The following is a 12,895-nucleotide window of genomic DNA, read 5'->3' as shown; positions in this document are numbered from 1 at the left end:
TTATTTTCTGCAATAATCCAAAATCCAATGAAAAAAATCTGTTGGTTTTTTTGACGAGGGAACCAGAGTGACGCTAAAGTCAGGGTCGGCCTACAGAAAAACGTCATCCCTGTTCAGCTGTCACATCGGAAGAGAAACAGGAAAATGCAGAAGAGCTGTTTTGTAGCCAATTAACAGGATTCCTGCGCAAGTATGGAAAAGTATGGAAATAAATTTGATCAATTTCCAGGTATTAAAAAGTATGGAAAATATTTATGTTTCCAGACTGTTACCACTGTTCTAAAATACTGTTTTCTAAAATAGAAAATTAGGCATTTCCAAAAATAATTTAATCAATCCGGATCGTCTTTTATGCCGGGCCAAGCACAGTTTGTGTGAGAGCAAACGTCTCAGAAAACATACCGCCCCTTTTACCTGATTGACAAGTGGTATGTCCAGTCCGCTGCCCCATGACCCTCCTCCAGCCCCCCAGGTATCAGGTTTCACTCCAACACTGCACCTTCGACAAGAAGACGAGTTTCACGTGGTTCTCAGTGGGTAGATGCAAGTTTTTGGATGGATGGCTTGACAATACTGTATATAAATACTGGTTGGCCAAGAATTCCCAGTTCACACACAGAGCTAGATGCAAGCTTTGTGTGAAATCATTTGACATCGCCAACATGGGGGAGAAGGCGATTCTGAGCCACATGAAAGGAAAAAACACAGACGTCTCGTTACTACATCGCTTGCACCCAGAGTCCCAACCTTTTTGCCTCAGCCCAGACACTGAACTTACCTGAGTTTTTATTTGCATGCCATTATGGTACTTGGCTACAATCGCCTATTAAGAATAATTAAATATGATGTGAAATATGATACACGGATATATTTACTCAGATGTCGGCATATTCTCTGGAAAAAAAAAAAAAAACAGCGGCGGAAATTAGGGTATGGAAAAGTATGGAATTTTGAAATTCCAAATGTGTAGGAACCCTGAATTAACCACGGCTTTCACCCTGAGTCTAAATCATAATCTAAACACACGTCAAACTGCTTCAACATGATCTTCAGTTTTGTAGCCCCCATAAAGGGGCGTGGCCAAGACCTTTTGTGAAGTACCTGTATGTGCCGGCCTGGTCTGTTGGCAGTGGGCGTATGCAGCCAGTTAGTGGCACAATGTCTAACCAGTGAGTAAAGTTAGGAAGCACTGGCAGTCTGCTTATCTGCAAATGCCTGGGAAGTGTGTGTGTTTAACAATGTAAAGCTGCATCGTTATACAGACCATTTATTACTATTCAAAGTCATTGACATGGGTCAAATATAGAGGAAGAGTTTTGAACATTCATTGGTAAAAATGTGTTGGAGCCCTGAGTATAAGAAAGTAAGCAGTGTAACCACAGGGCTGTGTTTGTGTTTGTGTTTCCAGAGGCAGACAAAGAAGCCGAAGAAGACTAAAAATAACCTTTCACCACAAGAAATCAAGAACATACACGTGAGTGTGTTTTTATCTACGGTTAAATTTTCTGTTTACATGTGGTGGAACTTTGTGTGGACAGAACAGCATTAAAGCTGCGCTGTGGAGTTTTGTCAACTGTTTTCATGAGCCAGCACCTGCTTTGTTTGTTCCTATATTGAATTACGAGCATGCACGCAATGCACATGTGCACGTCCCTGCTGCTGGTTTCATGTTTGGTTGCTGGGAGAAATTTAGCAGTGCGTCAGCAGAAGATGGAGATGAGGAAGACTCATAAACGTGGATGTAAACAATGCAGGTTTCAAAAAAGGGCTGGCACAATGTCAGATTGTCACCACATGATTATTACGGCCAAGAGTTCACTGCTGTCTGACAACTTATGGAAAGGATCCCAACAGAGATAGATGATTTTCTTAAACCAGTAACCAGCGTTCCTGCAGATCCTTAAGAAGTCTTTAAAGGAAAAATAAAAAAGAATAAAATAAAACCTTAATCAAAGTGTCTTAAACCAATCTTTCCAAAGTCTTAAAAAGACTTGTAAGCTAAGACATGGAAAGTCTGATTTTTTTTATTATTGACATTGCGTTTTAAAAGCTCAAAATAATGAGTAACTTAAAAAAAGATAATAATAATTTACCCAAATGCCTCTTACATTAAAATCACCAATAAGTTTTATGTTACAAGATATATTTGGGCAGAATTCTCACTCACTTTGAGCAGGTGATGTTGGTTCATTTTATTTTTTCCTTCAATTGTGGCTACTGGAAAATTGGTCTTAAATTTAATTCTGAGTGGCTTTAAAAAAGTCTTTAAAAGTCTTAAATCCCACTTTCCCTTCGCTGTAAGAACCCCGAGTAACCAGATTCTATTTAAATAAATATGATTGTATAATTGTAAAACACATTTCATTCAAAGTCGACAGAAACAAAACAAAACTTTCATTCAGCTGTTCATTGTTCCAACATTCGGTGACGATATTCTGATTCTGTACACACTAACATGACTGTTTATTTAAATGTAGTCTGGTGGGTTTGGTGATGGTGATTTTAGGGCTGTTTCTGGTGAAACAAAAAGGATCTGACTCTTTAACACAACGCTCTATCTCTGTAGGGATCCTTTCATAATGTTGTCATACACTTAAAATAACAGTCTGAGCCTGTCAGTGACAAAAACAAGCACTGTTAGTGGACGCACACTGACAGTGTGAACATGACCCGAGAGGTTACATTGCAGCCCGTTTCGCCATCTCTGGCTGCAGCCGTCTGACTCTATATTGGACCAGTTTCAAAAATGTTTTTCCCGTTAGTCACTTGGACACAAAAACACTGAAAGATAAAGAACTTACCCTTTTATGGGCGGTGAAAAGGAAACCAGATGGCGTTGGGGGAGGGAGACAAAGTGAGGAAGGAAAGACACGGAAATCATTTAAGAGGTGTTGGATTATTAACACAATATTATCATGTGTATTATTAACAGGATACAAATCTTTTACTTTGAATATTACAGTTTATTAACCATACGGGTTTAATGCGACACCTCTGTTTCAGAATATCCCCAAAAACTCACTCTGCCAGCACGTGGAATAAAATGCATCCAGCATGCTTGTTCGGCCTCGAGGAAACATGGATCTATGCTTTATGACAAACAGTGACTGTAAACATAACTGTGTTTGTTTACAAGAAAACTCCACAGGCTACCTTAAAGTTCATTGTCAATAAATGCTGCAGAGAGTCTGAAATCTTTGATGCTTTATAGAAGCCTCAGCAGACATTTGCTCATGTTGTCTGGTGATCTTATGTTTGTTTGTTGCTTTGGAGATTTTCCCGATCTTCAGAGAGAGCTGGGGCTGGGTCGGACCGTTATTGATGTGGTGTTCTCACTCAGTAACCTCCACTGAACCTCATATTCTGTGTTCTTCTGTAGATGACCCGACACTTGGACCCTCTACCACCAGGCTACTTCTACAACGGTTATCAGTATGTTGACATCTTTGGAGAAAAAAGGAACATCCATCCCAGTATCCTTTTCATCGTGGTTGAACCTCGACTGCGTCTAATTTTTCTCTCAGGTTTGGAGGACTGGATATTTTTATGTTTTAAATGCTACAAAAAGAAACCAGTACATTTAAATCAGCTGTTTAACAGTGATGTACCTGATGTGCAAACAGTCGATGTGAGTCAGCTCAGGTCATTGAAATAAAGCTGTGTTTGAGAAGTTATTCACAGTTTGTTTCACTGACGAATGCAGATAGAGACTAGTGTGGGCAGTTTGACCAAACATTTGTAGCACCATATTTTTTAAAGATTCTGGCAGTTTCACTGTGTATCACAGTAAGAAGGTGTGCAGCTGATAGAGCTCCTCTCTCCCATTCAGTACAGTGTCTCATTACTGTGGCGCTCTGTCCTGTTTACTGACGCACTCTAGTAACTGACTCAGCTCTGCAGCGGTACGACGGTATATGTAAAATTAATATCACAGTTTACCAGATGAACCAGTATACCGCACAGCAGTAACAGAAACTTGACTTTTTGTCCTAAAGACAGCAGTGATCTTCATCGTGCAGGTCTGCTTGTGTCTGTATTTCCTGCTGTGTGATGGTGCAGTTGTTTCCCTGACATCATCGTCACTGCAGACATGGAGGAGTTCATCACAGAGTACCTCACCGAGGCCAACAAGGAGATCGAGCTATTCAACCGTCAGCTGGAGCTGCAGGGACAGCCCGACCTGTTTGATCCATGATAGAGTCTGTCTGTATGTCCGCTGCCTCCATCTGTCTTACTTCACTCTGAGGGAACTGCTGTGGGAGGGACGGGTGGGGGGGGGGNGGGGGGGGGGGGGGGGGGGGGGGGGGGCACAGGGGTCATTCACTGAACACTCCAATAGAACGGTCAGTGTGTGTTCACACCACGAGCATCTGCAGGAGCTGCTGCTTAAAGTCTGCTCATTATCTACGTACTATGTCACTTTGTTTCCTAATTTGGTGGCAGAAAAAGGTTGAGTGCAGATGAGCTTTTAAATGATGACATCACCCATCAGAACCCGTTATGTCACGGCGTGGCTGTTTGCCTTTCTTCCTGCTGCAGCACCACTGACTGTACAGTTCACACTGTGCGAGTTAGGGATCATGTTTATCAAATGAAAGTGTGGTCGCTTGTGTTGATTCAAATTAAGACACGTTTGTCAAGAGATGAGAGTTGCACACAACTGCAGACAAATCTGAAACATAACGCAACACGAGACTCCACATTTAAACCGATGTGATTACGCCACTAAGCCTGCCAGCTATGAGACTTTCACAATTGAAGGGAATTTCCAAGCGCACACTCCTACAGCTTGTGTGTTTCTGTTTATCACAGTTGGCAAATTAATGCCTCTATTTCTGGACAGGCATGGATAGCCGTGTGATTCTGGTGGGCTCCCTGGTGGGGTTTCTCAAGAATCGCTCCTCCTCTGTTGTCACCCAATCCGTGGCCCACCTGTTATCTTGTCTGCGTGCCACGCTGCAGCAGAGGGAGCGCTTGGCCATAGAGCTGTAAACATTGGACAGCCTGTTGGCTGCAGACAACTGATGAATGATGCCATTAATCACATAGCTAAACGCCATCCCAGTGCTTTATTTTAAGACTCCTAAAGTGAATCTAATGAAAGTGCAATAAAGCAGAGTTCAGTCTCTGCAGCAGAGTGTCGTAGTTATAAAACAGCCGAGGCCTCAAGACCCACATTGACTCACTGAGGTTACACGTCCAGCAGAAACTTCCCTCAAAGCACTGTATTCTGTTCATGATGATGCTGCTAGTTAACATTGAGACACAAGAAGTGAAGTGAAGCCTCGCCTCGCTGCAGCCAGGTGTGAATCACACATTTCACCATTTGGTCAACAATAAGAATTTGTTGTTACATTAGTTTAAATGTGAACATTCCCGTGTTTATCTTTTGGGTCGGACGAGGGGAAATGAAATACCGTGGGTAAAGCTAGACTCAGTGTTGGTTAGGGTCGGGTAAACATGAGTAGAGCCTTTAGTGAAAGGCGTCAGGCTTTGTATCAGCCGTGTGATGTTGCAGAGAATCAGATGTTCTGTTTCAATTAGTAGTTCTGCTACTGTTAGCTCTGCGTCCGTGAGTCACACTCATGTTCTATGCATGTCTTCCTCTTGTCAGGGTTCCTACACAGGTCTGAAACGTGTTTGCTGAGCCGTCAGTAGAGAACTTGTGTTGTTGTCCGGGTCGTATGACCAATTATAACTTGTGATATCAAACCAAACAAGCAGTCCAGAGTCAAAGTGTGGTAGCTGAGTAGAAGGTGAAAAGGTGTAGGAACCCTGCTGCAGTCTCTGGAGATGTAATGGCTTTTATTCATCATGGGGTCAGCAGTGTAACACACAGACTAATCAACAGTCTTTGGGTCACGTGGCGCCAAGTTTGACTCGAGTGAATTGATAGAAAGGAACATTTAAATGCACAAAGAAATGTGCACATGCTGCTGCTACAATGGTACGATATATTCAACCTGTTTTTTTAACCAGGTCGTCAAATACCGACGCTTTATCACACGGCGTCCTTTAACGTATCCGTGTGAGGCACAGCTGAAACACATGATTAATGTTGTCAAACAGTCGGCAACAAACGTTAGGTTAGAGTTTGCAGAGTGGTGCAGTGGTTAGCACTGTCGCCTCACAGTGACAGGGTGTAAACCTGTCGGCTGGTTGGAGCCCTTCTGTGTGGAGTTTGCATGTTCTCTTCACGTCAGCATGGGTTTTCTCCGACCTCCTCCCACAGTCCAAAGACGAGCAGGTTAGGTTACTTTGTGACCTTAAATTGACCGAAGGTGTGAACATGAGAGTAAAAGGTCGTCTGTCTCTATGAGCCTGTTTGGACCTGGTATTAACAGGCTTTTTGGGTGATCCCATCACAAGTGGACAACCTGTGAACGACCGCCAAGACGGTCTGGGACACATTTGACCACATATCTGTGTCCTGATGCGTCCCTGACAAGGACTATGTCATCAGTGTAGGACGTGGTGGTAGTTTGAGTGATGCACTAACACTCTATAAGCTGTCCATTTTATGATGACTTAGACAATATCTAAAACAAAGAGGAGATTCTCTGTCTGTTTTTTTTTTTTTTCCAATATCGTAGATAAGCAAATATAAACGGTACGATAAGCATAAACTGTACACCTTGAAACCAGTGTGTACCAGCGATATCTCCAACTGTACTGAAACAACTGCTAATGTGACTAGCGAGCATGCTACAGAGCAGCTAGCAAAAGTGTGACGTAATAGCTGCAGGGCGGTGACAAAATCTGAGATGGCTGGAGACACATGAGAGGCTCAGGAGTGAACAGTGATGTGTCTCGGCTGTCCACTAGTGTTCAGATCACCCAAACACACGGTACGCACGCACCAGGTCTAAAAAAGCTATGATAGTCTGGTGGCCTGTCCAGGGTGTTCCCTGCCTCTCACCCAACGTCAGCTTGGATAGGCTCCACCCCCATGCGACCCTGTAGCAGGATAAGTGTCTACAGATAACGAATGAATGAATGATTATGTTTTAACAACACTGACTTTTGGTTTAAACCAGGTGTTGCTGCAGTTTATATTAGAGTTAGTTAAAAACCCAACGTGTCTCCTAAAGACGCTAAAGGGTGCCTTCAGCGTTGGTTTCATTTGACGCCATGGGAATGAGAACAGGTTGATATATTACATTGGCCTTTTTGCACTGTACCAAAAACCCGTCCTGTACTCAGTGATGAGCACTCTGAGACTTTGAGCGCGTCAGATTAGAGAGGAAGGGTGTTTCTGCTAAGAGCATATTTTCAGTCTGTAATCTAATTCCTGCGCAGAGGGGGGAAATGCTCGCTGGTGAGGTGAACACTTATTCCCTGGTTCTTATCGAAGATATTTTTAGCTCAGTGGTGACCTCAGTGTATTTTGGGTTGCCGTTCACAACGCAGACTATGTCATGTTTTACATGTCTGTCTGTCAGCAGCCAGTAAAAAGAATCAACAATTTGGTTTTCAGCTGGCGGAAAAAGAAAAGAGTGATAAGATTGTTAGCGAGTTATTTTCCCCCAGATGACCTGCGAGTATCTGAACCTGAACTCAACCTGACACTGCTGGCCCCATCCGTCCTGAACAAGCCATACCATGTGATGCTAGATGTGCCACTGTCTCTTAGAAGAAGAATAGTCCATGCATAGAGTATAGCACATATAACACAGTATGCCTCTAACATGTATTATTACCCAGGCAGGCAGCCAGCAAAAGAGGAGGAGCTCACCCCAAATGACTCATTCCCTTCACTCCTCTCTTACACTCCTTCTCTTTTACTCTATAAAAGAAGTGCAATTGTCCCTTGTGTTTTATATATTGTACTTACTGTACCCTCAGACGGCTCTTTAAGGACAAAGACACGCCAACAAATGAGCTGCTAAATTCTGCGTCTCTCACAGCTTGTGTTCTGACGTCTGCTGGATCCACAGAAAGGGTCCAAACAACAAGTGAAGGGTTTGTTTCAAAATGAGATGCAACTTTGAAAAACAAAGCTTTACCTCCGTCAGAGAGGACAGAACGTAACGCAGACAGATTACACAGCTTTGTTAAGTGGAGTACAACGATATGTAACATAAATCCTGTGTTGACGACATGTTTGTGTCGGATCCTCTGTTTAGTGTTTCAGGGATGCACTCCTCTGTTTGGAGCAACAGTTGCTGTCGTTGTGTAGTTATGTAATACTGCAGAGACGGGCTGTGATTGACAGTGAAATAGTTGTGCGGCTGATGTATGGGAGACTGAAGCTTCCACAACTCTGAAACCTGCTGCACACGTCAAAGAGCAGAGAAACTGAGACTATAATTGGCCGCGATCAAAGAGTCGTCCTTAAAGAGTCGAGGGTTATGTAAGATGTTTGTGATATTTAAATCAAAGTTACACTAACACATATACACTACTACACTATTTTGCATGTGTTGAGATGTCATGTGAATATGATACCACGTATATATTCTGACAGAATTGCCTTTCACCAAACTGGTACAACAAAGAGAAAAATAATCACATTTATTTTACATATCTGCGAAGAATTTGAATTACCTCGAAACGACAAATAGTATTTTTGTAAGACTGTGAATTGAACATCCTCGATGCAAGCAAAACGTCTCCTTTCGCACAAGCTACAAAAAAGCAAAAGCAGATGCAATTTTTGTTTTGTAGAAAAAACTCTTAGAGAATCTGATCAGTTGTGAGATGTCAGGTTTCTCTGATCCAGCAGTGCCTTGGCTACGGCTAAGAAAAGCAGAGATTAAAGCTGCATTCAGAGCTCCATCCCTCCGCCTGTCACAGGGGGAGGAGGTGTTGTCAGGCGAGGATCCGTCCTTCAACAGTGTTGGTGAAAGGAATCCATAGAGTCGTTCTTTAAAGCAATGTGTTTTTACTAAGTCAGAGGGTGAAGTAGACGAGGTCACACAGGGGGAGGCCGCCGGAGGGCTCGGGGCGATTCAGGTATTTGTTTTAGAAACGAATCAAAAAGATGTTGGAGATGTACGGGCTGGCAGCACGTCTGTCTGTGGCTTATTTTGGTTCATTACCACTTTAACTGAGATGACGTTCATCTCTTCAGTGAAAATGCTCAGCTGCATTTTTGTCAACGTTTCTTTAAAGGTCCAGTGTGTCGAATTAGGAGGATGTGATATTAATAACATTTGTGTATAATCACCTGAAAATAATAATCATTGTCTTAGAATGAGGCATTTATATTCAGATACGGAGCAGGTCCTCGGCCTCAGAGTCCGCCATGTTGTTTCACAGTAGCCCAGAGTGGACAAATCAAACACTGGCTGTAGACGGGGACATTTGCACCTCCATAGTTCTCCTACACCCCTCCCAGCTGGCCACAATGTGTGGCTGAATTTAGGTTGTGACGTCAGGTGATCAAAATTCAACGTCTAGTGCCAACGCCAATTTGATGTAAAGTAGTGACGACAGATGACGTTTGTATTTACTAGTTTTAATTTGGGCGGAGATTCGAATCATCAGTCGACTGAGATTGCTTCAGGTTGAGCAGACAGTTTTGGTCCCCAGATTTTGCTGTGGAGTGAGCGCTCTAGACTCTGTGGTACAGACAGCTGCAGATACAGTGCAGCGGCACAGAGGAGGAGACACTCTGCACCGTAAGGCTCCAAGATAACGTTATCTTCTTTCTGCTCCTAACAAGTGGTGCATTTACAGCTCACACATACTTAATACAACAGTTTCTGACTTTTGTTTGATATGTAGTGTCAGCAAAAAGTATTGTTGCACATTTCTGATTCGTCGTTAGCTTGTTTACTGCAATACACGAGTGTCAAACTGAACATCCCACTGAGCCCTGCTCTAAAGAAACTGATCATTGAATATTAGTATTGAAGAGTCAAATCTGGTATAACTGACGTTATTCTTAGTCAGGTGCAGCCCAAGTTTTAAGTTTTTCTGTCAAGTAACCAAAATCCAACATCTTCCAAACTTATGCTGACGAAATCTTGACACAGAACAACAACATTTAGCTAACCCCAGCGTCTGTAAAACATAATATTAACGTCCACACAATGTGAAGTTTTAATGATGTCAGACATTTGAAATTTCATCAACCTTATTTTCATTCTAATCAAAATGTAACATCCGTCTGACGTCATGTTGACGTGCAGTGCCTGCTGGGTTGGTACAGGGAACAAGTGTCAGTTGGTTGCAGTCTGCAACTTCACCACCAGATGTCACTAAATCCTTCACACTGGACCTTTAAAATCAAAAACAGTATTTAAAGTGATGGATACAGAAATGTTTTTTATTCATGCCCAGCCCGAGTTGGTGAACAGAACCTTGAGGTTTTGTATCAGAGTGCAGACAAACCAAAAAGAGGATTGAGTTTGTGGGTGACCCCTACTTATTGCACACAGGGGGCCCAAAGAGCCCTCCACAAGCCTCTCAGTGTGACCGCGACGCAGCTCTCTGGCAGACTGAGCACCCTGGTGTCTTCATCCTGTATGTGGAGGCTCGCCATTTTGTAGCTGAAGTTATAGGACAAAAACAAAGTTTGGTGTTAATTGGTTTTATATCGGGGGGACGTGGTGTTCTTGCACTGCGGCGAGATAGCTAACGCAGTGCCAGAGCTTTTTGTTCTTTTCTTTTTTATTTATTTGAAGATTGGCTCCGATGTTAAAAAAGGCCAACAGAGTGGAAATGTGTGCACTTGTTCAAGAAGTGGATATTTCAAAGGTATTTTTGTGCTTATTGGCGAAGGCGACTTGGAGATGGATTTTTAACCGTCCAAATATTTCTCAGGCCTCAGGGGACTGTTGATGCTAATTGTTTGGGCTGTTCTGTCCTGTCGAGGTTAAAAGGGAATCGCAGGCTCGTCACCCCACAGTCCTCACAGACGGAGAGAGGAATTTGCTCAGGTGTACTTATTATTTCCATACCTGAGATTACACATTTGCCCTAACAAACCCAACGTGTTATTGAAGAAGATGGGGGTGAAATTGTGGTTAATATCTTCTGCACAGCCGCGTACAAAAAAAGGACGATGTAATTCTTGTCAGGGAACAGTGACGATTCAAACTGGGAGGTGTTTGATGTCGTGATGGCAGAATTAGATGTGGGGAAAAAGCAAAGGGCTCATTTCTTCTCCCCTGTCTAGAGGCCGTCCAAAGCTAAAGGAAAAAACAACTTCTGGCCTCTATTGTACCGACAAGTAAAAAACGGACTCACTTCAGAAGTGCCAAACTGACTTCCACATGTTGTTGTGAGGGTGTTCACAGAACGTGAGCAAAATTGAAATGCATTTGCACAAAACTACTGTAACTTCTGTTTTTTTCCTGTGACTGATGCTTTTATAATCTAATGTTGTTTTTATTGCACCTCGTAATCCATTAAATATTTCTATGGTTGATCAGCGTTGTGTTTTTATCACTTACTGCAACATTTACTCTTTGAACTTTCACCTAAAGTTCCTCGCTCTGTCACTGTACTGTGTGATGACGGCTCTGCTCTCAGGTGTCAGCAGCCAGTTTAGCATGGGAAGGGGCGGAGCACCAAATACTGGGCCGGGTGCATCAGCAGTCTCTGTGGGCCCCCTGCCCATCCTCTCTTCATCCATGTCTCTCTCACACATAAGTCTTTTCAAGGTCACTTTGCTTTCTCTCTTTCTTTTCTGTTTTGAACCCTGATTTCTCTTTGTTGGGTGAAGACATGACAGTGTACGTTGGTGCTCCAGCAGCAGACATTTACTCAGCTTCATCTGTGTTTAAGGACGAATAGTGCAGGGGACTGAACAATGTTGCACCTTTTTGACTCCATTGATATTATTATTATTATTCTGACCCTCCCTGAAGCTCCAAATATTTTTCCTTGACCTTTCCAGAGTGACTGGAGGAAAACCCATGACCCTCCCTCCACTTTAAACGAGTTTTTAGATTCTTAAAACTGAGAGGTGGTAAAAGCTTCGTTATTTTACTTGTCGTGCAAATAGTTCATTTTTGGCCAAAATCTTTACATGAGATATGCAGAATAAAGTGAATTTGATGAAATAACACTATTTTAAGCTCAGATTTATTGATGTGTTTCACATGATGTGTTCAAGGACCATCCTAAATTTAAAAAAACATCATTTCTGTTTTTACAGTTTCTGGCCGTGATAAATGGTGTTGTGTGTTTGGAAGGCATTTTTGCCAAAATTTAGTGCCTAAATTTGGGAGGCAAACCACCAGTATTTGGAGGGCATGTTTTCTTTAAAGTTGTCACAATCTAGCACCAATTGTGCCAATTTTAGCAACTGGAAAATTGCCAAAATTTGAATGTTATCTTAAAAAAATGTTGAAATTTAGTGCCAAAATTTGGAAAGTTGACAAAATTTACAATTGTAATTTTGTCCAATTTTAAAGAAAACGTGTCTCGTGGGCAGGTGTGGAAGGCATTTTGGTATCTGATGCCAACATTTGGAAGTCATGTTTTCTTTAAAAGTCTGCAATTAAATAAATCCAAAACACAACTATTTAAATCTGTAAGCTCCTCCCCAGTGCTTAAAAAATTATTTGACATGCCTTGCCTTTTTTGCACCAGCCCCTCCCTCATAAGTAACGAACAGTCCCTAAGAGGCCTCACAGAACTATTGTCTAATACAAAGTTCAGTTTTTAAATAGATTTATTCTGTTATTGTGCCATTAATTTATTAGACATTTATGAAAACAAACTTTATTTCAGGCTGTTTGAGGTAGGGTAAGGTAAGGTAACTTTATTTGTACCCAAAGGTAGCCCATGTTGGGGCCCATGTTAATCAGTCTTTCCCCCCACCCTGTGACACCCCTGAAGGCAGCAGTGGAGCCGTCAGTCGATGAGACAACATGGACTCACAGTGTGCATCCAAACCCTGTATCAGCACCAGCTGAGGAGGAGCTCTGCTATTGGAACT

At 42.4% G+C, this 12,895-nt stretch overlaps 1 protein-coding gene across 1 annotated transcript in view; it reads left to right on the top strand.

Annotated features, from left to right (window-relative positions):
- dnaaf9 (dynein axonemal assembly factor 9) overlaps positions 1-11,375 on the top strand; it is a 36,870-nt gene extending 25,495 nt beyond the window's left edge. Inside the window, exons 35-37 of the mRNA XM_050062107.1 lie at positions 1,409-1,474; positions 3,380-3,473; positions 4,089-11,375. Of these exons, the coding sequence (XP_049918064.1) occupies positions 1,409-1,474; positions 3,380-3,473; positions 4,089-4,195 (267 nt within the window). The 3' untranslated portion in view covers positions 4,196-11,375. The remainder of the gene's footprint in view (positions 1-1,408; positions 1,475-3,379; positions 3,474-4,088) is intronic.
- The last annotated feature ends 1,520 nt before the right edge of the window (positions 11,376-12,895 follow it).

Source organism: Epinephelus moara, chromosome 14 (genome assembly GCF_006386435.1).
Source record: "Epinephelus moara isolate mb chromosome 14, YSFRI_EMoa_1.0, whole genome shotgun sequence".
NCBI lineage: Eukaryota > Metazoa > Chordata > Actinopteri > Perciformes > Serranidae > Epinephelus > Epinephelus moara.
Note: the sequence above shows the minus strand (reverse complement) of the source record. Positions and strands in the feature narration are given on the sequence as shown.